Source organism: Anguilla rostrata, chromosome 18 (genome assembly GCF_018555375.3).
Source record: "Anguilla rostrata isolate EN2019 chromosome 18, ASM1855537v3, whole genome shotgun sequence".
Lineage (NCBI taxonomy): Eukaryota > Metazoa > Chordata > Actinopteri > Anguilliformes > Anguillidae > Anguilla > Anguilla rostrata.
The window spans coordinates 5,613,980-5,641,601 of NC_057950.1; the positions used below are offsets into that span (position 1 = coordinate 5,613,980).

Below are 27,622 nucleotides of genomic sequence, written 5' to 3' on the forward strand. Positions count from 1 at the left end.
TTTAATGTACCCTGCGCTCGCGCTCGAGCCGTAACCGTGCCGACCGGCCGCGTTTCAGTGCGCCTTCTCTCAGTCTTTATTTCTTCTTTTCTTTTTTTTCCACATAACTGTATATGAATTTCCAAAGGAATGGTTAAAAAAAAAAAGGAATGGAAGGTCTTTAGTCTGTGTGTGTGTGCGTGCGTGCGTGTGCGTGTGTGTGTGTGTGTCTGTCTGTCTGTCAGTCTGTCTGCCTGTGAGAGTCAGAGAGAGAATGAATGTGTGTTGGTGGCAGTGTGTGTGTGAGTGAGTGAGTGTGTGTGTCTGTCTGTCAGCCTGTGAGAGTCAGAGAGAGAATGAATATGTGTTTGTGGCAGTGTGTGTGTTTGTGTGTGTGGATGTATGGAGTGTTTGGTTATTCATGGGGGTGGGCTGTGCCAAGGAAGTCACTGCAAAAAGGAGAAAAAAAACAGTCAGGTTAAAGGGGCAGTTCCACCAAAAATAAAATAAAATGACATTTCCACTTCCGCAGTGGTATCTGTCCGTCCAGATAGTTTCACTGAGATTTGATGAGTTTTCTCGATATCTGCTGCCACTCACTGATACCACTGACCTCAACAGGGCCGAAGTTCGTAGTGCTCAAATCGCCAGATTTACATTTAAAAAACGTCTCTTTTGCCAAATGTAATGCCACAGTTACTCACGAACATCCACAGACATTGTCGTGCACCCTTTCATCGAGAACTACTTTCTACTTAAGAATACCAACTGTGTATATCCGCATCCGCACAGATAGTTTTTGTGTGAACTTGCAAAGAGACTCAACCAAAGCACGCCAGTTTTCTGGGGAACACTGAATACGGCAATATTCTCCCCCCAGAATACAGTTGTGCTCTGGCTGAGACTTTTTTGCAGGTTCACACAAAAACTGAGTGGATGGTTCATCAGCTTTGTGCTACATAACCACAGTGCTGTAACTGTCTACTCTGTTGTGGGGTGCATGTAGTCATCCTGGTTATCCGTACTTGTGGTGTTGCTAGCCACAATGGACTTGGGGGTTGCATTGGTTAGAGACGTCTGCTGAATGGATAAGTGTGAAAAGCTAAAATAAAACCGAGGCACGAGGCCAGCGGTGGAAAGGCCGTGTGTTTTGGGCAGGGGCGCTTGAGGGGGGGCGGTCTCCGTACCTCAGTATATGCGGGAGCTCGGGGCTCCTGTAGATGAACTTGTGCTTGTAACCCAGGGTTACCGGGAAGGGGATGAACTGCACCTTGTGCCCACTGAGACTCTTGGACTGAGCAGCCATGCTGTAGAGCTGAAGGGGGGGAAGAGCTAAATTAGGGAGAGGTCGAGAAGTAAAACTGCAACATGAACAATGCCCTGCTCTGAACAAAATGGCCACTGTTCTGGAGGGGGGGGGGGGTGGTCAGCAGCAACAACACACGGAATCCAAACGAATCAGATGAAGAAGAGAAAGGAATTTCCGCATATCGTCACAGGAAAACCCCCACTTTTTATACTGTCTATGTCGTTCTTCTGTCGTTCACTGTGTGTATTTTTCCCCCAGGGGGGCATGATGGGACAGATTACGAGGACGATGTGTCCTTCATCCCTCGTTCAGAAGAGCCTAACGCTCTATAATACGGGCGTGCTTTATAACGCTCTCCCTCCGCGCTCACCTTCTTCCCCAGGTGGAAGGGCACGACGGAGTCATCCTCGGCGTGGAGGATGAGGACGGGGCAGGAGAGGTGATCCATACTGTGGGGATGAAGAGCACAAAACAGGCTCGGCACTTTCCATGTTTTAACAGCGCGCTTATTTATTTACTAACGCAGTAGGATGCTATTACAATACGGCTGTGTATCCGGGCAGATTTACTGTACACTGGATACAAGACACCACCGCTGTCAGGAGACAATGCTAAATATACATAACCTTGTACATTGTACGTCACTTTGGATAAAAGCGTCTGCTAAATAAATGTCATGTCATGTAATGTAACATAACCAAATGCAGTACAACAACAGCATCTAACAGAAGGACAAGCTACCATCGTTAACGTACACTATACAGTGACATAGAGCCTGGTTAGACAAGTGCTGAGGAAGAAACGATTCACAAACATGTAACGAATTATATTAAATTAGCTTACAATTCACTACACGTGGCTAACTGGAGGATCCTTGACCTAAGTAATACACTGAGAGCCAAGTAGTAATTGATGTAATTAACATGACCGCAGCTCGGCCCATGTGACTGCTCTGCGGACGAAACAACAATCCACCGGTCGAACCTACTTCTCATCGCTCGCGAACCGGATGTCGTTGGCCGTTATGGCGTCCAGAAAGAACCAATCAAAGCCAGGCAGGAATCTGTAGACCTGGGACAAAGTGAGGACATTAGCTTTCAGGGGTCAGGGGAGACAGCAACACGTGTAACGTGTCACAGTAACGGCAGAGTGCAGCTCGACCCGACGGAACACGTGTATGGAGGACCAAAATGACCAAAATTAAAAATAAATGATTTATATTTTTGGCTGGACCACAACAGCGGGGCCAGCCCTATAAATGCGAATGTCTGCGACTGACTGAGTGACTGAGTGATGAAGTTACACCATTGGTTGGCCGAGTTATGAAGTTACACCATTGGTCGGCCGGTCCAGCCATATACCAGGTTTTGACCTGGTCTTGTTTAAAACCCCCCGCTCACCATTGAGAAAGGGTGACTCTTGGCCTCCTCCCGGATGTTGGTGAAGGGAGACTCCAGGATCAGGGCGTCTGGAGGAGTCCCTGAGATGGAGCAGAACAACAGTTCATCTGAGAGCGCCAAAAACTTTAAAAGCAAGAAAAAGTGAATAAATGGGCATTTGATCTAAGAAAGACAGCTAAGAATGCACAAACTAAAAATTAGAAAGTGGTCCAAAATACTGAAATTTGTCTTGAATTTTCAGTAATTTTGCATGAATTCACTGTTGTTGGATTCTTTTTTGCACTAAACCATAAACAACTGGACTCTTCAGGGAAATATGTGAAACTCTCTGAAGTTCAGTAAGTGTGTCCTTCCTTTGTTTAGCAGAACGCATCCAAAGCAAAACACGTGCGCTCCTTTTGTTTAGTCAACCACCACCCCCCCCCCCGGGGCGCTGCCTGTCCTCATGACCGGACGCGGAGGTCGCCCGCGTGGAAAACGAAACCGGCGGAAACACGAGCCGACACCGGAGGAGGGGTATCGCTCCGCCGATTTCGTTACCGTGGCACCGGACGCGCGCGTCTGCCCCGCGGTGTCTGTTTACGCGGCGTCCGACCGCCAGGTCACCCCTACGGCCCGGCGTTCTGGGGACCAGGCTGGGGAGAGGGGGGGGGTTTAAACCACTCTCTTCAAAAGGGGGGGGGAGCTCCAGCAATGACAACAGTGTCCAGTTACACTGTATATGCTTGAAGTGCCAGCGCTTGGCTTAGCACGGCATAATTAGCGTCTCCACTGCAATGGTGCTGAGTGCCCAGTCTCCCAAACCCACCCCCCCCCAACCCCCCCAACCCCCACACTCATCACAGGGTTTCCACACTAACGGGCTAGAGCCACTGGATTTAAATAAATAAATAAATAAATAAATAAATAAATAAATAAATAAATAAACGCTTACAGACAGCGCCATTTCCACTCTGTTGTCGAGTGGCTTTCTCTCCGCACTAGGACATTTTCACTGCATCGCTTGGAAACTGCAGCCCTGACCGAGAGGAGGGGTAAAGATGGAAGTCCCTAATTCCCACATGCTGGTGCGAGCCAGGGGCGGCAGTGTAGCACAACCGGTAGGGAACTGGTCTTGTAACCAAAAGGTCATAGGTTCAATTCCCGGGTAGGACACTGCCGTTGTACCCTTGAGCAAGGTACCTAACCTGCATTGCTTCAGTATATATCCAGTTGTATAAATGGATGCAATGCCAAAAGTTGTGTAAGTCGCTCTGGATAAGAGCGTCTGCTGAATGCCTGTAATGTAACATAATGTAACGTGGTCCCTACTGGTCTATGTCTTCACCCCTCGACACAGAACGTCCCGGCAAAGCCCCCTCTCCACGTTGCGGTGTCGTGCTAACGTGCTAGCCCAAACTCCACAGGAGCGCAGTGAGAAAAGCGCGCCTTGGCTTGCATGCCTGCGCGGTATCCCACGATCCCTTGCAAGGCCGTGGGCGTCCCTCCCTCCCCCCCCCCCCCCCGCCCACTCAGGGCAGGAAGTCTAGCGGTATATTTAGCTTTTTTTTGTTTTGCATGACGGTGCTTATATAATGAGCATATGCTTACCTTTATCGCACAGATGACGGACCAGGTTTGTTGCCACTCTGGAAAGGGATGAGGGATGAATCTCGTTAGTCACGCCTCAGTGACCCCCCCCCAAATGCCCCCCTCTGTCAAGATGTCAGCCCCCCGAGGTCACTGTCTGCTGTCGCTTCAATTCAACAAGGGAGCAAGCAGATGCAAACACGGGACAGCCTGCCATTTTTTCCCCCTTCTGTCAGCTTAACAGATCTCTTCGGACAGGAATGCCCCCTCAGACTTAAGGGTTAAGGGTTGTGTACTGTAGCCGGAGGTTAACGTAGGACTTTTGCGAAGGTGACTCATCTCTGTTTATTAAATAAACATTCAATGTTTTTAACGTGGATTCCAATACACCGCCCTCATTTACCTTATGTGCCAGGAAAACCCCAGAAGGACCGACATGGTTAATGTTAATGTGTACTCTGTGAACATGGGCGATACCATCTCTTGGACTAATGGCCATTTCAACCATTGAACCATTAATTGCCATTTTCATGTGAACTTCCTGTTTCGAGAAGAAGTAGGCCTCAACAGACCACACCCCACTCCCCAGACAGACTTACCCTGTGCCCAACGAGTGGCCCCAGATATACAAGGGTTTCTTCCCAATCCGCTCCTTCAGCCAATGGTAGAGGAAGACGGCATCTGAGGTCATGCCTCTCTCCGAGGGGCTTCCTTCTGAGTCACCCCAACCTGTAAAATTCAGAACCAATGACTGGTGAGGCCCTTCACTTCCTGATACTCAAGTTTTGTGTGACACACCATGTGACCTCAGAACCACCAACCCAGTAACAGGATGGTGGACAGATTCTATGAAGTGCAAACAAGTTTGTAATTTTTGCAGTGTGTGTGTGTGTGTGTGTGTGTGTGTGTGTGTGTGTGTGTGTGTGCGTGCGTGTGTGTGTGTGTGTGTGTGTGTGCGAGTGTGTGTGTGTGTGTGTGTGTGTGCGTGCGTGCGTGTGTGTGTGTGTGTGCACGTGTGTGTGTGTGCGTGTGTGTCTGTGCGTGCATGTATGTATGTATGTGTGTGTGTGTAAGACATTGTTGGCTTCACAGTGGCATCCCTAATTAGTTCCCAGTAAACCCAGCTGCCTAAAATGAAAGAGGCCCAGTCTTAGGAGGTCAAAGCAATGTGAAGCACATTCCACTTCATAATGGCTGACTTCACTACGCTCAAACACAAACTCAGCAACTTTGAAAAGCTCTTGTAACCTTGCTGTAGCTGTCTGATCTGTGCCTTTTACCATTTATTTGTTACAAAAAAAACATCACAATTATTTTGTTATGTAGTTATGTGATATGTGGCTTGAAATTCAATATTCAAATGTTTGTTCTCTAAGGTAAAGTGAAACTGCTTTCATCACACCTGGTTTTGTTGTGTGAGTAATTTTGTTACCTTTCAAACCACAGCTCAAATGCCATAGAGTTTCCACAACACAACAACAGTACAATCACATAGTTACAGTAACTGAGAATTTGCAGTGTCTTAGAATCGTGTAAATTGCATACGTAATACTAGCATTCTATCAGTTTGTGTAACTTCTATATACAAAGTCTCTATTTAAGATTTCATCATTGTAGGCTGAGACGACAACAATGTACCGCATAAATATCATATAAATATATATATTACATAGGCACAATTTCATGCTTACCTCTATAGTCGAATGTGATGACGTGGTAGCCTAATGTGCTAAGGACCTGGGGGGGGGGGGAGGGGTTTTAATAAACATGAAAGAACACAGGCTAATTAAACTTCACTTTCCACAAATAGACATAAAAGAAAAAACATGACTAGAAGCAGAAATATTCATAAAGGGAATTAATGAAGTAAATAATTCATGAGAACTGTACCTTATAAAGCTGAACTCTATGGTCCCCTCCCCTGAAAGAGAGAGAGAGAGAGAGAGAGAGATTGAGAAAGAGAAAGATGGTGGGTGAGCTCACCATGACTGCAGCCCACAAGGGTGAATACATCCCCAAACGAAACAGCGTATTTCATGACGTCAGCGACATGCACTGCAATAGCCCACACAGCACCACACACACAAAAAAAGATAAATCTGCTAAAATGCACAGAAGTGGCCAGAAGTGCTTTTATTCCCAGTGTGACACCCAGAATGCTTAGCTCAGCGCTCGCGTGCATTGAAACATCCGCCTGTGCGTACGCGCTGCCTGCGTTTGGAGTGCAGTGACATCCTCAGGGTTCAGGAACGTGACTCGGCAGAAAGGCGACGGTTCGGTTATGGACCTGGGGGTTAAATCTGGGCGCCCCTACGTCCCGCCCCACGCTCGGCAACCCCGTCTCCAAGGGCGCGACGCTATAAAAAACGCGGGTGATTTCTTTTCTGGCGCTTATGTAGCGGTTAAGTTGTCTTACGTCCGTTCCGCTTCACCTTGACCTTCACCTTGACCTTGACCTTCACGGTCCGGGTGAAGAGCTCATTCGACCCCTTTCAAGGCGTGAGAACATAAACATGCGATTAGAACGTTCTTATCTGAACATTCCAACGCTGATGTCACAATCACTGCTGGGAATGGAAATCAATGGAATTCCAGAACACGGACTCAGGATTCTGAAAAAACATTCCAAAAAACCGGCTCTTCAAAAGGTTAAAGGGATCCTCCCTAATATCAGCTATTTTAGCTATTTATTTTCAGTCTTAAAGCATTTGCCGCTGGACATGTTAGAGAGGAAACGCACCTCCCCCCACCCCACCCCACCCCCCACCCCCCCCGTCACACACTCAGATTATATTTGTAACTGAACACGGTTTGCGGGTATACGATTCTTGAGTAAGGTCACCTTAGGCACACAGAGGTGACAGCTGAGATGCATTAGCATATTAACAAAAAGAAAAGACACCACTTGCACGGTGAAATATTTATGGGTGAATTAGTGTATGACTTCACGAGCCAGACAAAAACACAACAGCACTGTTAAAAGAACGTACCGGGCAACAAGGGACTGGCCACAATGCACTCAGGCATCATCAAACTCAGTTCAGAAGGTGACCGTGCTCTACCAGGCAAAAACATCCTGGCGGTTCAGACTAATCTATTCAACCTCTGGAATGCGCATGAGTAAGAGCTCAGAATGCAGAATGTGTGCTTTGTGTAACGAAGACCTGAACGAGACTGGGGGGGGGGGTTCTGTAATGCAGCGTTAGCAGTGTGCCAGCGGGGGGGGGGGGGTTCTGTAATGCAGCGTTCGCGGGCGGGGCGAGAGAGAGAGGCCCACCTGGTGCCCGCGTTGCCGTGCAGGTACAGCATGACAGGGTGGGGGGACTGGAGGGCGGAGTCGTACCACGCCCTGTCCTTCCCCTGAGCGTCTCTCCACAGCCGGGTGGGAACCGTGTGCCTGCAGAGAGAGAAACACGCACTGCTTAACTGCACACACACACACACACACACACACAAACACATATACATATACACACACACACACACACACGCACACACACACACACACATCACACACACACACACCACACATTCACACACACACACACCACACATATCCATCACACACACACACACACACCACACACACACACACACACACACATATACATTCACACACACACACACACACACACACACACACACACACAGCTCCTCAGCAGAGCTGGATCTAAAGGAGGCGTCCATCTTCATATCATCAGCTCCCAGAAACCCCTGCCTGTCCCCCTCCCTCCCTCCGGCCTGCTTTATCTGAACCAGGGCCCAGAGACTCCTGGGTAAACCTGACCTTCCCACAGTCAAGGACCCCAGAGAGAGACACCCGCCTCGCTATGCCCTACCCTTCGGGGGTCAGCCCCAATGACCCTGTACCCCCCCCACCTCCCACCCTGTCCACTGACGCAAGCACTGCCCCCCCCCCAGGCAGGGTCACCCCTCCCAGAGCCGAGAAGGGCTCTTTGCCTACTCCTCAGGGACGGGGACGACTCCGCCCAGGTTACCACGGCGGCGGAGGCGGGCTCTTACCACACGCCGATGTTGACCCCCTGCTCCGGCTGCAGGTAGAAGTTGCAGGTGTGGTTCAGGCCCTGGTCCTGCGGCCTCTTCAGGTCGATGAAGTAGGGCACCCTCACTGCGGGGGGGGGGGGGGGGGGGGAGAGCGGAGGTGAGCACGTCAGCATTACCCTGGCGACCAAACCGACCAATAGCAGCCGAGGTGAATCAGAAGTGACCGCGAACGCGGATTCGCGACCCACGCGGTCCCCAGGAACAATGCAGACCAACGTCACGGACAACAACCACATGCTTTTCTGCCCCGTTCCTTCACCTTCACACAATCACGCCTTTGTTCCGATTCTAGAAACATCCACAGTGTCAAAGGGGAGTTCCCAGCCACGGCCATTTCCGAGGCAAAGAACACATCCTGGTGAACGGTCAGACATCCAGCAGCGGGGAGCGGATAATCTGATTAAGTCCCGAGCACAAACACTCAGCTTATGACTGTGACACTGGCAGCCGTTCCACACCATATCATCCATCACAGAGGGGACATTTAACTCTGCAACCCACTACAATCAAGGTCAATGACATCTGTAAAGCCCTCATTATAAGCCCATCTGTTAGGCATATCGCGGTAATCTGGTTTTGAGTTTTCGGTACAGAACCGTACCTCATTTGTTTCGTTCTCACGTTAGGAAACGGACAGTGGCCGCGACACAGAGCAGAGCTTTCACACGGCTCACCCATAATGCACGAGCGGGGACGGCTCCCAGGCACAGACATTTTAAACAGCAGAGTCTGACGTCAGCTGAAACCCCTGTCAGCAAAACTAAAACCCAAAAAACAACCACAAAAACTCCAGCTCAAAAGAGGACAACGTTAAAGGGACCAACGTTAGGGAAACTCCATTCACTGATGTCGGAAGCACAGAAGTTAAGAAGCCGCACCCTTCGTCAGCTTTACCTGCCGGTCCTTAACAGCAAGAAGCCCAGAACAAAACAGTACAAGCCCCCCCCCCCACCACCACCCTGAGTGCAATCAATCAAAATCAATTCAGCGCACTCCAGTGGAGTTCAGTTTACTCGAGGAGAGTTCAGTGGAGTTCAGTTTACTCCTCTGGAGTTCAGTGGAGTTCAGTTTACTGCAGTGGAGTTCAGTGGAGTTCAGTTTCCTCCAGCGGAGTTCAGTGGAGTTCAGTTTACTGCAGTGGAGTTCAGTTTCCTCCAGCGGAGTTCAGTGGAGTTCAGTTTACTGCAGTGGAGCTCAGTTTACTCCAGCGGATGATTCTCTGTGTGCCTGGGGAGAGGGAGGTGGCGCACGCACGTTTCCCCCCTGCGCGCAGAGGGACCGGTCTCACGGGACGCGTTACCGCTCAGACTTCATTCAGAAGGAAGCGCCGCCGGCACCGCCGCTAACCCCAACTGCCCCTGGGAATCCTGGGAGCCGCAGTTTACAGAGATAACACCAACCCAGAAGGGTGGGGAGGAGGCAGATCCGTTTCAGTTCAACCGATTCAGGAAACGAGCCGAAATTCAACACGTTCACTGACTCATTTGTTTTAAAAAAATTTTAAAAAGCCAGTAATATCCAATGAGGATTTTAGCGATTAAAGAACTGAATTTCTGTTCATTTCCATGAGCTGACTGCACTGAAGTGGAACTGATGCAACCGGAGCCGGAGGTGCTCGGGGGACCGTTTGAGCACGCGCGCGGACGACCGGCCATTATGCAGCGCTGGGTCCAGCGTGCTGGGTCAGAGGTGCTGGGTCAGTGGTACATAATGGAAAAGTACCACACCCCAGAGCCCAGCTCTTCACACCTTCAAGGTCAGGAACAATCCTTCCAACAGCACAGTCACTGCAGCTCCTTCACAAAATCAAAAACCAAGACAAAAACAAAAACAAAAACAAAAGCCCAACTCTCAACACCGTAAGGAGTAGACAGACCTGTTAACGTCTGTCCTGCCACTCACCCACATTCACAGTGAGCCATAGCTTCTGCTAGCTGCCACTCAAACCCACTCACAACAATAGAAAACTGCTGTGTCATCTGGCTGGAACACACCTAGAATGCATACACTAGAATGCATGCAGCAAGATAAGGTCACAAGACAATTTTGTTTTTTTTAAGTTTGTTGATGCTGATTTAAGTTAAAGGAGTCTTCCATATTTACATATCTCAGGGAACGTGTGCATATATTTATTATATTTTTCCATTTCTTAATAATCAGAATAAACGAGGAAATGTGCCTCTTGCTACAGTCAGCAGAAGACACAGAGGGTTAAACATGCATTATAAATACCTTCAGGCCCCAGAGAGATTAACCGTAGGTAATACTACACAATAAGGTCAGGAGCTATTCAATCTGTCCGTCTGCGCAAGAGACTTTCACTTCCCCGCATAAGTAACAGATCCAGGAATCAGCCACCCCCCCTCTATTGAGCTCAGAGATCAGAACATGCGCAACCAAACACCGCCACCGCCACCGCCTCAGCTGACTCCGGACAGGAAGCCCCAGCGAACGCGCCGAGTCCGCACGAGCACACTTCCTCCCCTTCGGGGGTTTTCGAGAACGGCCTCGTTTGGAGGAACTGCGATGAAGATCCGTTCTCCGCGTCCCTATCGGTGCACTTTCTCCAGGCTGCACTGAATATCTTAAGAGAGTCCGGGACAACAAAGGGGGAAAAAATGGGAGATGAGGGGGGAGAAGGGGGGGGGCGGGGGGGGCAGCCAGGGAGGCGAGCGAACCGGACTCGTAATTCACGGGAGCTGGGGCGTGCCTGCATGCCGCATATCTGCATGCCGCATGCCGCATGTCTGCATGCCTGCATGTCACAAGTGATGACAGCTGCGAGCCACACCCTGCAGGCCTGACCACAGAAAACAAACACTCAACCCAGTATGAAAAGAGCACAATAAGACTGGCCTAATATAAAAGGGTTCTGTAGAAAAGGTAGATCTATGACAGGAGCTTGATAAGACTGGCCTAATGTACAGTAAAGGGTTCTGTAGAAAAGGTAGATCTGAGAAAGCAGTTTGATAAGACTGGCCTAATATAAAAGGGTTCTGCAGTAAAGGTAGTTCTGTGACAGGAGCTTGATAAGACTGGCCTAATGTACAGTAAAGGGTTCTGTAGAAAAGGTAGTTCTGAGACAGCAGCTTGATAAGACTGGCCTAATATAAAGAGTTCTGCAGTAAAGGTAGTTCTGAGACAGCAGCTTGATAAGACTGGCCTAATGTACAGTAAAGGGTTCTGTAGAAAAGGTAGTTCTGAGACAGCAGCTTGATAAGACTGGCCTAATATAAAAGGGTTCTGTAGAAAAGGTAGATATATGACAGGAGCTTGATAAGACTGGCCTAATATAAAGGGTTCTGCAGTAAAGGTAGTTCTGAGACAGCAGCTTGATAAGACTGGCCTAATATAAAGAGTTCTGCAGTAAAGGTAGTTCTGAGACAGCAGCTTGATAAGACTGGCCTAATATAAAAGGGTTCTGTAGAAAAGGTAGATCTATGACAGGAGCTTGATAAGACTGGCCTAATATAAAGGCTTCTGCAGTAAAGGTAGTTCTAGGACAACATGTGCGTCTACTTACCGAAATTTAAAAAGACTAGTTTAGCCTGAATGGAGGGGCAGAGCTTGACGATGAAGGGAATGGCGAGGTAGACCGCCAGCACCCACAGGAGGATCCTCTTCATCCTGCTCATCAGGCCATACCTGAGAGAGAGACACACACACACACGTGCACACACACAGGGGAGAGACGTTAGGCTGACATGTCGCAACAAACCCAAACCCAAACCGTTTGTTTGTGCCGCTTAATTCAGACACCACGTAGATTACCGTGATTCAGGTCGGCTGACTTTGCGTTGTTGGCCAAACAGGACCAGCAGAAACGTTGTCATATTTACTAGAAACACAGTGAAACTGCTAGGAATCACAGCCCAATATGCAAAACAGGGTGTGTCAGTACAAGTACAGCCACGGCTTTTACTTACAAACGCAAGAAACAGGTTTGGATCAAAGACCAGCCTTCAGCAGGCAGTAAAATTCTTAGAAAGTTATGACGTGCTCTATATTTAATAAAAACTATATTTAATTTAGAAATATAAAGGCTACTTCTTTCTGATTTTCTGAATGTTTGCATGATTCTGAAACCCTATAATTCCACCATATCCACTTTTAGACGCACATCATGAATGTAAAACTCACACAGGTTCAGAAACACTTTTACATTTTAAATACAAGCGAGAGAACTAACGAAGGACCATAAAAGTGGTGCACCGCCCCAAACAGTGTAGTTTAATGCAATTATTCCACCTCCGCAAACTGATTGTCCAATCAGCAGCCAGACACACCGGCCAGTGTCCCTGACAACACTAGTTCAAGGAACAGCCTCCCGCACTCCCGCCACCCCCATGCCAATCCACCCAGGCCCACGTTTCTGATCACTGTGATCTGCAGTCAAACAGAGCACTGAGAGACACTGAGGCCTCACAACAGGGGAACATCGAGGGCGGCAGTGTAGCACAGTGGGTAAGGAACTGGGCTTGTAACCGAAAGGTCGCAGGTTCGATTCCCGGGTAAGGACACTGCCGTTGTACCCTTGAGCAAGGTACTTAACCGAAATTGCTTCAGTATATATCCAGCTGTATAAATGGATACAATGTAGGCTATGTAAAAGTCGCTCTGGATGAAAGCGTCTGCTAAATGCCTCTGCCTTATCCAGAGCGACTTACACAACTTTTACATAGCATTTTACATTGTATCCATTTATACAGCTGGATATATACTGAAGCAATTTCGGTTAAGTACCTTGCTCAAGGGTACAACGGCAGTGTCCTTACCCGGGAATCGAACCTGCGACCTTTCGGTTACAAGTCTAGTTCCCTACCCACTGTGCTACACTCCGTCCTACAAATGCCTGTAATGTAATGTAATGTAACATTGATGGAACTCTAACATGGCGGTGAGCGCGGGATTGAGAGCGGTCTCCATCCTTATATTTCCTCTCCATCCCGGTGAGCCGGTGAGGTAGGGCAGCGGGGCTCGAGCAGACTGCTGCTGCTGTCCACGGGGCTCCTCTAATGAATCTGCCGTCCCGCTGTGCAAACAGGGGCTTAGCCCTCACGCAGGGTGTCGGCTCCAGCAGCGGCTAATCCCGAAAAGGCTTTGAACCAGCGGCGGCGCCATGCTAGTCTGCGTGTACAGGAAAGGGCCCCGATTCCAGCCTGCCCAGGGAACCCTGTTCATGCCGCAACCCCGAAAAAAGTACGCGCGCACACACGCACAGCACGGTTGTGCATAACACACACACGCGCGTGCGCAACCGCACACACACTCTCATATTACACGGAAGCCTCTTCAGCAGCATCGCACTGTAATCTGCCTGTGAGAGCAGCAGTTAATTCACCTCTTATCCCTGAAAGGCGATTCCATTTCTCTCCATTACAGAAGACCTGCGGTTTTGAGACAGCAAGCCCTTTGCACAAGTAGGTAAAGGTCACAGGGTCAATGATGTCACAGGTCACATGGTACCCGCCTACCTGTAAAATGCAGTGCTCCCCAATGGGATGTTTCGATCATTCGTTCGATAGAGCAACTGTCATCTTCTGATAATATCAGGTAGGGATGAACGGGGAACCTCAGGAAGAATCGAGAGCCAGGAAACAGGACGACCGCCGTAGACGGATTTCGGGGGGGTTCCCTCCCAGTCACGGTCTTACGCCCTGCGGGGACCCCGACACCCCCCTATGGCAGCTGGCTCTGGGGTGTCAACGTGATGCGGCCACAGACGTAGAAAGAGAGAGAGAGAGAGAGACTGGGGAAGGCCTTCAGAGAGCACAAGGGAGCACGCTCAGCCATGACCCCGAGGCTAAAAGGGTAATGACCTCAAATGCACTTACAGCACATGTCTCCGTGGCGGTAGAATGAGACTGAGAGACCAGGCAGTACAGTGCATAGAAAACGGACCACTTCCTGTTTCTGACTCTGTGTTGAGTTGCTAGGCAACAGCCTTATCGCCTCCCTGTTTTGAAGGAGTGTGTTTTTGCCGAGTAGCACAGCACGATCACCTTTCACCCATCTGAACAAAAAAACAACACTTTCTCTTTCGATAAAGAGTTTCTCACACTAAATACAAGTACAGTCCTCCAACCTGAAGATTCATCACAGACGAGAGGGGTATAGGACTCACGTGAAAATGATAATTATTCTCCTGAATAAAACTTCACAGGGAAACTGATTATATGAAATTTCACTGAGGGCAAAATTGGCAACAGACCAGGTACAACCTGGTTTTGAGCAAAAGCAACTCTCAATAACTGTAATTGTGTGATAAAGACACAGCGCTAGCAGCAATTATCCTAAATATGGAGCTTTGCTTTGTTTTCCTGTTAGGAACCAAATGACAAACCGCAGAGAAACGCTGGTGATGCCAATGACACAGTGGGTCCAAATGACATAGCGCCGAATGCAACAGCAACTGTGATCCAACAACTGTGTGACCCAGCGACTGTAAAACCAAACAACTGCGTGACCCAACGACTGAGTGACCCAACAGCTGTATAACCCAATGACTGTGTGACCCAACAACCGTGTGACCCAACAACTGCGTGACCCAAATGACTGCGAGACCCAACGACTATGTAACCCAACGACTGCGTGACCAAACAACTGCGTGACCCAAATGACTATGTGACCCAACAACTCACGCACGATTTTGAGAGGTTTACACAAAGTCAGACACGCCTTACCTTAGTTGGAACAGTGATGGCGCTGGCCGTCCAAAGAGGACAGATGGCTGTCTAATTTCTAACAGTAGGCCTGCCGCTTTGCGTGCCAGGGGGTTGGGGTGGGGTGGGGGGTTTGGGCGAATGGCACGCGTGCCGACAGAGGGCCCGCTGCATGGCGCGCGGCTTAGCGGCTGTCGCACCTGCATATCTCAAAGCCCCCCACCCCCCACAGCGAGGGCACGGCGGGCTGCAGCCAGCCAATCACAGGGGAGCCACGGGCCCGCAGGCCATAATCCGGCCACTTAAACACCTCAGAGCTAAATGGGTTTAGCGCAGAGACCGGCGCAACACCGCTCTGCCGGCATATGCCACACCGACTCGTCCTGACAGCCGTGACAAACCGAAGCCACCGGCGGTCGGGTAACCGCTAATTCACACGACCGACGGACGCGGGCCGATGTAGCATCCGTAGGACGCGCTGGCGCAGCGATGAAAGAGACAACAGCCGGCAGCGCCGCGGTGCAGCTGCTTATTGGCCAGATTCGCCTGAAATAATCACCGTCCGCTCCAGCTGTTGCCTGACAACCAGCATATAGCTGCAGACCCGTGTAGATCCGCTTTGGCTGAACGGGAATGCTCATTTCCTTATTTACTCCGCACTGCGCTCACGTGTGCCATTGACGTAAAGGCATCCTCGTAATGTTCTGCTTTCACAGACGTGACCAGTTCAGATGCGTGGAATTACTTCACCATGCCCTGCACACAGCCATACGATTCATCATGTACGCCCAAAAATGATAGATTACCCATTTTTTAACAGCTGAATTGGAGGCACACGTTTTGTTCTGACGAATGAGTAAGACGGAAGCACTTGACTTTGGTGGACAGCATTAATCTGTCCAGTACCCCCTCCCCCCCCCGCGCCAAATCCCCGCACCGAAACCCCTCGCCCCACACCAAATCCTCTCCCCCGTGCCAAATTCCCTCCCCCCGCGCTGCATCGCCTTCGCCCCGCGCCGAAACCCGTCTCCCCGTTGCGGGCCGAAGATGCCGTGACCTTGAGACACGACGGGCCCAGAGAGAGAGGGAGGTCTGAGCAGGAGAGAGCTGATCTGCCCTGACAGCTCGGGTTGGAGGGGGGGGCAGGGGGCTGGGGGGCAGGGCAGACAGCGCGGGTCAGGAGGGGGCTGGCGGGGGGCAGGGGAGGGGGAGGGCTGGGGGGCAGGGGAGGGGGAGGGCTTGGGGGGCAGGGCAGACAGCGCGGGTCAGGAGGGGGCTGGCGGGGAATCAGGGGGAGGGGGGAGGGCTGGGGGGGCAGAGTGACCAGCAGTGAGCTGCACTGTGCTGTGCTGTACTCACGTCACCAGCATGCAGGCAGAAACGCAGGCCTGGAAACTTCCAGAACCTGAGTCATGGGGGTGGGGTGGGGGGTGCAGGGACATGAGTAGCACATCCTTCCATCCAAACCCCCCCCATCATTATGGTGCCTTGCCTTATGACCGATGCGCAGTTATACACAGATGGATCGTTACCGATAACCTTCACCCCAGCACCACCCCAACCCCCCCCCCCCATCTCCATTACAGAAATAGAGCCGCTCTGGTCATATGTCTCTTCCTCCAGACCAGACTTCCCATCCTGAAACCTTCCACTCAGATGTTTTCACTGCAGTTTCGTTCCTCTCAAAGTAACAGCCTTCAGTTCCTTTCCTACTTCTCATTCCTCTTTCATACCAGACACAGAATACCAGCACGTAGCCTACTGCGTTTCACATGACAAACTGTCCACGATTCTCCCCTTCAGTAGGGCCGAAGCCTGTCTGAGGCCAGCACACGTTAGCGTGCGTCAGGCTAACTGACCTCACTGCACCTGCAGCCCCAGCTGAAAGGCTTCTCTCTGGAACGTGCATCAGTGGAAGCTAACGCTAATGCTACCGCTAACGCTCCCCACTTCAGCCTCTGTGTCTGTGTGTGTGTGGGATGTCTCCCATTTCCAACAGGAGAAGTGCTTCTAAAAATGCTCCTCAGCCTTCAGCACCACATACCCACACAGGCACAATACACACGCGCTCGCGCACACACATATGCACGCACGCACACGCACACACACATACACGGACACACACTCACACAGGCACACACACATTCACACACACGCACACGTACACACACAGGCACACACACATTCACACACACGCAGACGCACACGCACACATATTCACACATACAGACACACATATATTCACATACACACACACACATATTCACACGCACACACACATACGCGCACACACACTCCGCTAGCGATGGTATCTCTGAGCAGAGCAGGCTGTGGGAGGACCAGAGGAGCTCTTAAAATAACCAGCGTGACAGCGCAGATAAAGAGTTGAGGAGGCAAATCTGAAAGCTGTGATTCAGCTCCAGTAGAGGAGAGCAGCCCATGACAAACAAAAGATAATTACAATTTAAACAGCATCGCGCTGCTGCAGTGGACAGATTTAAAGGGCTAAGCAGCAACGCACTGCTCATTTCCCCGCTTCAGCTCAGGCCGCTATCCAGGAAACTGGCCGCACAGTGCTCACGTTCTGCGCCCCAGAGACACAGCTGGGTTTCTGAGTCAAGCTCTTCAAACCAAGCGATTTGCACCAGGGCATTAAAACTGTGTCCCGTTAGGGAGGACTTTAACCCCCCGATCAAACCCCCTCCAGGATCTGCCTGACGATCCTGCCAGACTGGAAGCTCAGTGACAGCTCTGTTGCCCCCAGTGGCAGTTCTGTTGCCCCCACGCTGCCCCAGCCCTCTGTTACCCCCAGGGAGCTCAGTGCTCTGTTAGCCCCCAGTGGCATCTGTTGCCCCATGGCGTCTGTTGCACCCCAGGGGCAGCTCTGTTACCCCCAGTGGCACTGTTACCCGTGCGGCTGCTCGGACACAGCTGTCTGGGGCTGTCCTCTCCCTGCTGTACTAAGCCTGGTACAGCCTACACCAGTTTATCCCCATTTTGCTCTGTTAATCGGCCTCTAGTTCGCTACACGTTTCCTTGGTGGAATTCAGCAAATGAAACTGTACACTCAGATAAGCACCTTATCTCTTAATCTCTTAAATAATAAATTAAAAATGGCAAAGTTAATTTATTCTGCAAACCACAAGATGCCCAAAAGGCACAATATCATTAAAAAGGCAGTAGTGTGCAGTGTGCCAGGCCCAGAAGGGAAGGCCTGCATGTTTGGGGTCGTACTGCGGGCAACTGGCCCGCTGCCCACCTGAACCGCATTTTTCTGAGGTCAAGGTCGTGGGTCTGCGCCACACTCCTGTGTGTCCCGTGCAGTGGGGAACGCCAATGGGGACCGCGGTCGGGATGACCTGCAGATTCCACATTAGGGTGGGAATCGGATACACACAGTCGCCTCGCCTTGGGCGCCAAATAATTTTTTAAAAAAAAGAAAAACCTGGACAGCTGCCCTCACAGGAAGCCACAGCGCCCAAACCCCAGCGTACGCTGCAGGAGAGCTAATCCGGTGATGTCATGTTTACAGACGCGGTTCCGGAGGCTCGTTTCAGGAGATAGACTGTACTCCCCCCACCCACCCCCCCCCCCCCCCCCCCCCCCGCCCCAGTAACACAGGGATAGACAGAAAGACAGACAGACAGGGATATACTCTGCTACTGCTGACAGACTGCAGACAGACAGAAAGACAGACAGACAGGGATATAGCCTGCTGTTACTGCAGAAAGGCAGACAGACTGGGATATACACTGCTGCTGCTGACAGACTGCAGACAGACAGATAGACAGACAGACAGGGATATAGCCTGCTACTGCAGACAGACAGACAGACAGACAGGGATATAGCCTGCTGTTGCTGCAGAAAGGCAGACAGACTGGGATATACTCTGCTACTGCAGACAGACAGACAGACAGACAGGGATATAGCCTGCTGCTGCAGACAGACAGACAGACAGACAGGGATGTAGCCTGCTGAAGCTGACATACATACAGACAGGGATATAGCCTGCTACTGCAGACAGACAGATAGACATACAGACAGGGATACAGCCTGCAGACAGACAGACAGAAATATAGCCTGCTGCTGCTGACAGACATACAGACAGGGATATAGCCTGCTGCTGCTGCAGACAGACAGACAGACAGACAGACAGACATAGATATAGCTTGCAGACAGACAGATAGGCAGACAGACAAACAGGGAAACAACCTGCTGATACAGACATGGATTTTCTCCTCCAACGTGTTTGAGGGATTGATCTCAATTTCAAAATGGAGGAAGAGACTCGGGCCTCAGCAAAGGTGGGACTTCCTGGTCTAAGATCTCTAATCAATTCAATCTCAGAAAATCACAGTGAGTGGAAAAAGGTGCTCAAAGGAATCAAATAAAAAGTTACTCGCAAGCCAAACACGCATAGAAACTGGCAAAGAACTCACCACATGTGCTCTTTTCTGTTAAAGGAAATCAATAAGGGCGAAGAGTCTAAATTAAGGACCCATTTCCTCCCACTGTCAAACGATGACTTGAGTTTTAAGTAAACAACTGCATCTGCCTCACAGACAGGCTGCTGCACTTCAGTTTTTGAGTTTACAATAAACAAAGGCCAACTGAATGCTCATGTATCTGTTGTGATCATTTTGCCAGCGATAAGACCATATAGCTTCAGTGTAATATATGCTGAGCAAAGTTAAAGATTAGGGTTGCAACTGAAAATGAAGACTCAGCCTTGCCAGGATCTTTGATTTGAGGACACGTACATGGGACTTGATGTACAACTTCAAGCATACATACAGGTGTATTGCTTAAGCACCTGGTTTTGTATGCTGTGTTTGAGTATCTCCCAGTCACTTCAGTGTCAAGTTCTCATATGTGAGTTTTGAATAAAAAAGACAAAAACAATCATAAGAGAGAGAGATCTCTCACACGCTCACCACAAAGCTAACAGGGTATTAAAGAGGACAAGCCTGTGCTGCTGGGTCATTAACTGTAGTTCAGTTCAGTTGATTTGTGTTTCACTTTGGCCAAACCCAGAGCTAGTCTTCCAAGACTCCTAAAGTCCCCCTATTAGAAGGAATCAGAAGTGACAGGTACATCAGTGCGACAGGAGGACTGGCACATTCCCAGAATACCCCCAAAGGGCAGCAGGGTGTGGAGCAGAGCAGAAGAAGAGCAGCGTTTTTAAAGCAGGTGATCTCCAGGGAAGCACCTCCACAGGGAGCCTGACAGGAACAGGAAGTGGTGGTTCATCGCTGAGAGACCCAGAGCGCTCCCGTGGTGGGAGAGATGGGGGGAGGGAGGAGAGAGAGAGGGGGAGGGAGGGGGAGAGGCGACCCAGTGACTCAGTAATGAGCAGCTCTGGGTTTTCGGCAGACGGTCAGGGGAGTTGTTTTGATAGGGCTGTGGCACGGTTTAATTGTCCTCGGCCGCTGTGGCCAGGACCATGGACCGCTCAGGATTAGCCGCGACCGAAAAACCTCCCCCCCCCCCCCCCAAGAGCCCCATCTCCTGGAGGCGACTCTCCTGTCTAACATAGCCATGGCAACGCTACTGAAGTTTTAATTGAGTGCAAAAAGCCCTCTGTGCCTCACCAGTGCAAAGTTAAAGCAAACACAAGAGGAGGAAAGACTCAGGCAGACAATGAAGAGCCAATATACGAAGATATCTACTGCAGAGATCAGAAAAAAATATTGCAATGTGTGTATATATATATACATGCACAGACACACACAGACACACGCACATACGTACATACACACTCACACACACACACACACACACACTCTGTGCAGAGAGACTGTCTGCTTCGTCAGCGCTTTTTACAGAGCTGCAGAGGCACTGAAGTCACAGAACCCCAGGTATATTAATCATTTCCTGAGCAAACACCAAAGGGATGATCCTCCCTACAGCTCAGAGGGCCTGTGTAAGGTACACTTTTCTGCTGCGCCCCCCAAAAAAAAGCCTGCTTGAGACCATGTGGTGCAGCTGATAGAACGGCTGAATCTGAGCCTGGATACACCGCCCCCATCCCCTCCCAACCAGGCCCCCCCCAACCCCCCCCCCCCCCCCCCCCCCCCCCCCCCCGCCCCCACGCAGCTGGAGGTTCAAATCCCACCAACGGAACTTCCTATACTGTGATGACATCACTACACGGACACGCCTCTGTACATTTCCCCTGTCTGAATAGAACATCGAAAAAAGACAAAAGAAATCTGGGAACTCCACTTTTACAAAATTTACAAATAAAAAAAATCTACTTGTCGATTTGTTGCCACGGGAATTAGCCTATTCTTTCCCGATCTGATCAGGGGAAGTTCCCAGAATCCAGAATTGATTTCAGTGCACTTAGAGAGTTCATACTGTCCGACAGGCTGTCATTAAAGTTACATTTTTCTGTCACTTGAAAAAACCAAACTGAAGATCTGTCCCTGAAGCCTGGATCAGTGTGCCAAAATCTGCAGAGGAATTTGTGTTTCTATACCCATCCCAGATTCATTACGCGGGTAACCTCGTTCTGTCCGTATCTGTCATGAGGCCTGTGCTGTGCGCTAAAGCCTGTTAATTTGGGATTATGATCCCTTGAGAGCAAAGTCGAGTGGCGGGGGGAGGGGGGGGGGGGGGGGGGGTTGAAATCCTGTGGCCGGACCATAGCAGGAGCAATCCCACAATGCAATGCTGGACCAGAATGGGTTATAAATGCGGCGGGAGTCTCGGCTGCAGTTTTGGAAGCAGTGTCTATTACTGGGGGGGCATGCTACGGTCACCCTCACGGTAGTGCAGGTAACAGAGACAACGAGTGCAGCTCAAACATCAAATTCAGCAAAAAAAAAAATTTAATGCATTCAATTATGCGTTTATTATACAACACTGGACAGCCGTACTGAAAAGCCCCCCGTGCACGTAAGAATATTAGCTAAGGGGGGGGGGGGGGATTCCTGGTTTTGAAATGTGTATCAGGCTAACCCTCATAGAAACCCCCCCCCACCGTTTCACTTCTCTTCTCTCAGTGAACCACACTTCCTTCTTCTTTGAAAAGAACTAGTGCTTTTAATGGCACTTGTTTGTCTGTCTCTCTTCACTCTGCATCCGTTTTACCAGTGCAGTAGCCCGAGTGAGGACAGGTTGATGTGGTGCACCCAGCTTCCTGCTGCATTCGGTACATTGGAAGCTTTTTTTAAAGGCTTTCTTCACCTTTTTCTTCCTAATTTTGGAATGACCAGACGCTGTCATCCCAGCAGGCTGAAACCTTTCTGTCCCTGGGTGATGAGAGCCAATTATGCGTCGCCCTGGAGGGCCAGCCTTCAATCAGCACTGGCACAGTTAGGTCAACACCCAATCGCGGTGTCCATCGATGCACTAGAACAGTGCCTTAACAGGATGAGTCACCAGGAAGATATCAAGATACCACCAAGATATCAAAATTTAAACCAAAAAAAAAAAGTTTTAAAAATGGCTCAGGTAAAAAAAAAAAAAAAAGGTTCAGGGCAGCTACCTCTGCTTTTTTACAGTGAGATCATAAAAAGCATGATTTGCTGCAGTTATAAATTAAGTTCCATTCACCACACTGATATCGGAGATATAATGTCAGTGAGATGATTCTCCGGCATAAGAGCTATCATTATATTATAATGTATTGTATTGTATTACAGTATAGAGATCATATCAGCGAGATAGTGCACTGGTGTCAGAGCTATTATTATCCATTCATCCATTATCTAACCCGCTAATCCTGGTCATGGTCACGGAGTGAGCAGGAGCCTATCCCAGCATGCACTGGGCGAGAGGCAGGAATACACTCTGGACAGGTCACCAGTCCATCACAGAGCTATTATTATATTACTGTAAGGTACTGTACTGCATCGTATTGTATTACAGACATCATATCAGTATCTGGTGGAAGGCAATGTTTACACTGTAAAACAGGTTCTATGCTTTTCAGCACGCAGTCCTACCAAACTGCAAGGTAACGAACACTTTCAGTTCAGGATTTTCAGAGAAGTCGCCCTATATTTATATTGTGCAGTAAAATCTGTAGATAGTAACATTATAACTGACCTTGTCACGGATATCCAAGGCAGATGCTACAGTGATTAATGATTTCGTCACAACATTTTAAAGACAGCGTTCAGGAACGTGACAGAACTGTGCATCCTGAATTATAAAAATGTAAAAAATTGACCTAATGTCTTTAACATGCAAACAATGATATTCTTAACTTCAGTTCTGTATATAAAGGAAGTGAAGCTTATGGTATTGTGTTTTGAATGCGCAGACTGTGAGTCAGGGGAACACAAGCTTGATCGCACCGTCAGTGACAGTACGGGGGCTAATCAGTGGAATTCAATCTATGAAACAGAGTGTTCATATTTGCGGTCACCCTATCTGATGGAGATTGAGAACAAAAGCTCTGAGCCGTTTTAAATTGTATAATGTCACGGTAGCTCAATGTGGGGAATTCAAGCCTTGGATATTCCAGGGACACCCACTCCAGGTGTGGAGGAGTCCCTTCCTGTTTGATGCTATTGCTTCTACCTTACAGGTCATACGCTGATCCGAAAAAACCTCAACAGGATCCCAGTGGAAACTAAACTTTAAAGTCATTAAATTTATAGGGAACCATTTTAAGTGCTTCTATCTGGACTTTCATCCACTCTGCACCAAACAAGAAAACCACTGTAGGTGTGCGTTTCTTTATCATCCTATGCTGCTCTGTTCCACCCACAAAGATATCAGTGCTGCCCTTTCTCTGACCAGCCCTCTGGTCAGTATCATGCAGCCCATGCAACAGGACTGCCTGTTCTAAAGTCCCTTGTGACCTTAACTGAAACACACGCACACCACCCTTGACCTGCCACGCCGTTTACGGCATAACGCGTTACGCGAATACACCAGGGTGAACAATTCCTCATCAAAGCCCCACCTCACTGTCAAACCAAGAACTACTTCACACTGATTTCACAGGGATTCCCGAAATACGTGACACTTACTTTAAAGAGTTGTGGTTTAGGTGATTTTTTTAAACATCCCTCTTTGCTAATGAAACTAGACTGTTTTAACACAACTTGATACAAATGTAAAAAAAAAACTCCTCAGATACACCAAGCAGCATAAGTCTCTGAGTGACGAAGAAACGCATGTAGACAGACTTGGTGCTGCTGAACGGGATTCATTTAATGATATCTCGGTCATCAGACTCAAATAATTTTGCCGTTTCTGTGCTAGCAGTTCCCAAAGGCGGATGTCACTAGTGTGCTCTATAACGGATCGTTATCTGTCTTGGTGGATGCGGACGCTCCTCTGGCTTGTGAGTAGATACAACTGTGTACCTTTCCATGACACTAGTGTATAAGCGAGTGACTACGGGGTGCAAATGTCCCGAGTTCTACGTGTGTTAGGACCTTAAAACTGCCAGGTGAGGAGTGGTGAAAGAGCCAAAAGACAGGTCAAAATGAGTGTAGTTTATTGCACAGTGTGGTCAATACTGGCAATACACAATAGTGAAATATGTGTGCGTAGTTGAATGGCTATACGCATATGATGCACAGGAGACCGTGTGGACGAGTATCCCCAAACCATTCCACTTTCCCCCTTACCTACCCAGGGATCAAATGAAAACCCCAAATTAAGACACAATCATAACAAAACAGTAACATTATTGAATCTGCTTGCGCTACCTCTGTAAGCCTATCACACCACTTCAACCTTCGTAGCTGAGACAACTAACTTGTTCCTCATGACATCGTCTTTCCAACAATGCCAAACATGATTACGCTGTATTATGGAGGCCCTAAGGTTTACATAATGCCAATCGGATGTTTTGCAACTGAGCGCGGTCTCTTTACCACACCCTGCTGACTCCCTGTCAGCACAGCAAACAGTCTGTTTTCCTCTGGGGGGTCTGATAAGGGCCACACTTCTGAAAACCGCCTGACACACTAAACTTCACACTAAAAATTTGGATTTTGTTTTCTTTCTAAGGAGGGCTGTTGAGACAGCAGTGAAAAACGGAAGGCTTTAATTAGGCCGCGTCCAATTCGCCCATGTTTTAAATGTCGGCCAGCAGACATTAATGAGCCGACTGATGAGCCTCGCCCTGCTCTGCCAGCTCGGGCTTTTAAACGCAGAGGAAAGGAGCAAGGCGCGTGCTGTACGTGCTGACAACGTCTGTCCTGTTCACCTCAAGCACAAGCCTGCGTACCCCGAGGACACCAAAAAAGACACAGTGAACTGATAAGTGCACAGTCACTAAAAAAATCCCCACACAGACAGCACAAGTTTATCTACCTTTCAGTTGTCCTTAAGTGCAAGTATTACAAAACAAACCTGTAACATAAACTCTATTTATCAAGATCTAAGACACTGATTAACTTATCTGCAATGGTCTTCTGGCAAAACATCCCATCATAACACAAAGATGAGACACAAAGGTAACAATTCCAAGACCAAAGAGTCACACAGCGTCAAACAAGTCAAGAGTTTAATGTTAATCTTAAGGTTACGGATATTGTTGAACAGGAGACTAAACTCCTGAGCACACATACTGGAAAAATAAAAAAGTGAGTGTGTCAATCTGTTTCTATAGCGACGACAGCCAATATATATCAAACTACAGCTGTCAAACTAGTGTCACCTGCTCAGCGGTCACTATGTTTTTATTACAATCAAAACAAGATGGCTGGAAGTTGAATGATACTGACAGACAGCAGCCGTTGGGGTGGGAAGGACGAGGGCATAAAATGACTTTTTCCCATATTTTTTGAAGCATTGCCTCATTCCTAACATGCAGGTTACGGTGTGACAACCAAAGTCTACAGAAGAGACGGACGCTGGGCTATCTCTTAGCCAATATATTAACTGTTCTGACCGTTAGCACGAGTTAACAAGACGTGGAAAATGACCCCTTATTACTACCGCTGAAAAAGCCGATGAGTGCCCGGCATTGTGACCCAGCAGCCAGGAAAGCAAATAACGCAGTAACACGTACCAGTTGTAGCCTACTGTGGACAAATAGGTAGCATATCCGCAGCAATTCCAATACATAATATGTACTCATGCTAAAATATGCTTCCTTCAGGTCATATAGGTTCCCGTTTATCGGTATGCATATTTGACTGCACCAAAGACTGCATCTTCAGTTATCAGCAACGAACCATCGCCCTGGATTAAGCAACGTACGGTTTCACCCCACCTCGAGTTGTCAGTTTGCTTTCAAAAAGGGTAAACTTAACATGAACCACTCGGAGACAGATAAGAACTGTTCTGAATATATCGTAGTTAAACCGTAGTTAAGCGACTCGTTACAAGACACAGAGACAGGATGCAGAGCTGATACAATTATTTTCAATTCCACATATACATACCGAAAAATGCTCTGATTGTAAGAATCATTTATAACAAGTGCAACGAGACGTTTCAACGTGATACACAATCAGCTACTTCTCTTCATATAGGCCGTTTATTGAGTATGACCACATAAGTGATATCCCTAAATAGCTTTTCGTTTAAAATTGTCTGCAGTACATATAATCTGCCATTGATCACCGTGACAGCATTTACAGTGCAATAGTCACTGAAAGTTAATGGCTTTAACCTATTCAAAAGACTAGAATCTACAGTTACATCCCCGATACGCAAACAGAATGTCGTAGACCTTACCTTCTATATCTCCCCATTGTTTTATCTGAAACGGGATCTGCAGAACCCAATAAAACTTCAGATTCGGAGTCTTGTCCTTTCTTGTGGCAGTATTTTAGATTTAGACTAGAGTCCTGTATCGTGTTCGTGGCAGAGCTGTCATGATCCACGGTGAGGGAGTTATTCCGCTTTCGCATCCCTGAAATTTGAAGGAGCGATGGAGAAGAAATAATCAGACACGGCAAATTCAAATAACGGTGGTCTCTCTACCCGAGGCCGCGATCACACTGAATGCGACGACTGTTAGCGACTAATATAGTGCCGTGGACGGGTGATAAGCTGAACGCGGTGCTGTTGTTTTCACCCCGGCACAGCTGACATTCAGCACTTTGCTACATTGTTTGCAGAAGTCCGATATCTGCAGAGACCAGCTGATCAGTGCAACCTTTCCCCTTGGCTTCTGCGACAACCAATCAGAGCAAACTAGTTAGCCATCTTTGTGAGGGTCAAAGCTGAACTAAAAATGCTGAGAATACCACTCCAGGGATAATGTAACCCAGTATGAAACAAATAAAACCACTAATCTATAGCCCAGTCGAGCGCAAATTACAATAAAATAGAGCATATATTTTTTGGTATAAAAATAGGCTACATGTTAGCTAGCCACTAGTCAAGTATCACTCCTTTTACAGTCAATGGTACCACCGTAGCTTAGCTGGGTAACATTTAGCTGCTACTGGACAAGTTATTTAAGTTAGAATGGAACATTGCTACCACTAGCAACCCAGAAACAGAAGTAAGAAAGCGACGCTTTAATTGAACTGCATATCAAATAACTTAACAATAGTGTTGCTCGTTAGCAGTGAGGCACAATTTCATATCACCCAACGACGTTAAATGGCCAGAGTGAATAAACTGAATGTTTATGTCTAAAAACGTTATCAAAAGTTACCTAGTTAACGTAGCTAAAATTTGTAAAGCAAGGTGTATCACGGAAGTAAACT

At 48.6% G+C, this 27,622-nt stretch overlaps 1 protein-coding gene across 1 annotated transcript; it reads right to left on the bottom strand.

Annotated features, from left to right (window-relative positions):
• On the bottom strand, positions 1–27,537 carry abhd12 (abhydrolase domain containing 12, lysophospholipase). Its single transcript, XM_064317151.1, has 13 exons — positions 26,640–27,537; positions 11,846–11,967; positions 8,281–8,386; positions 7,535–7,654; positions 6,148–6,178; positions 5,949–5,994; positions 4,857–4,986; positions 4,279–4,316; positions 2,689–2,768; positions 2,277–2,359; positions 1,659–1,737; positions 1,167–1,294; positions 1–428 (listed from the first exon to the last, which is right to left on the bottom strand). The coding sequence occupies exons 1-13, from the start codon at positions 26,813–26,815 to the stop codon at positions 395–397; spliced, it is 1,173 nt and encodes a 390-aa protein (XP_064173221.1). The 5' UTR covers positions 26,816–27,537; the 3' UTR covers positions 1–394.
• Between the last annotated feature and the right edge of the window lie 85 nt (positions 27,538–27,622).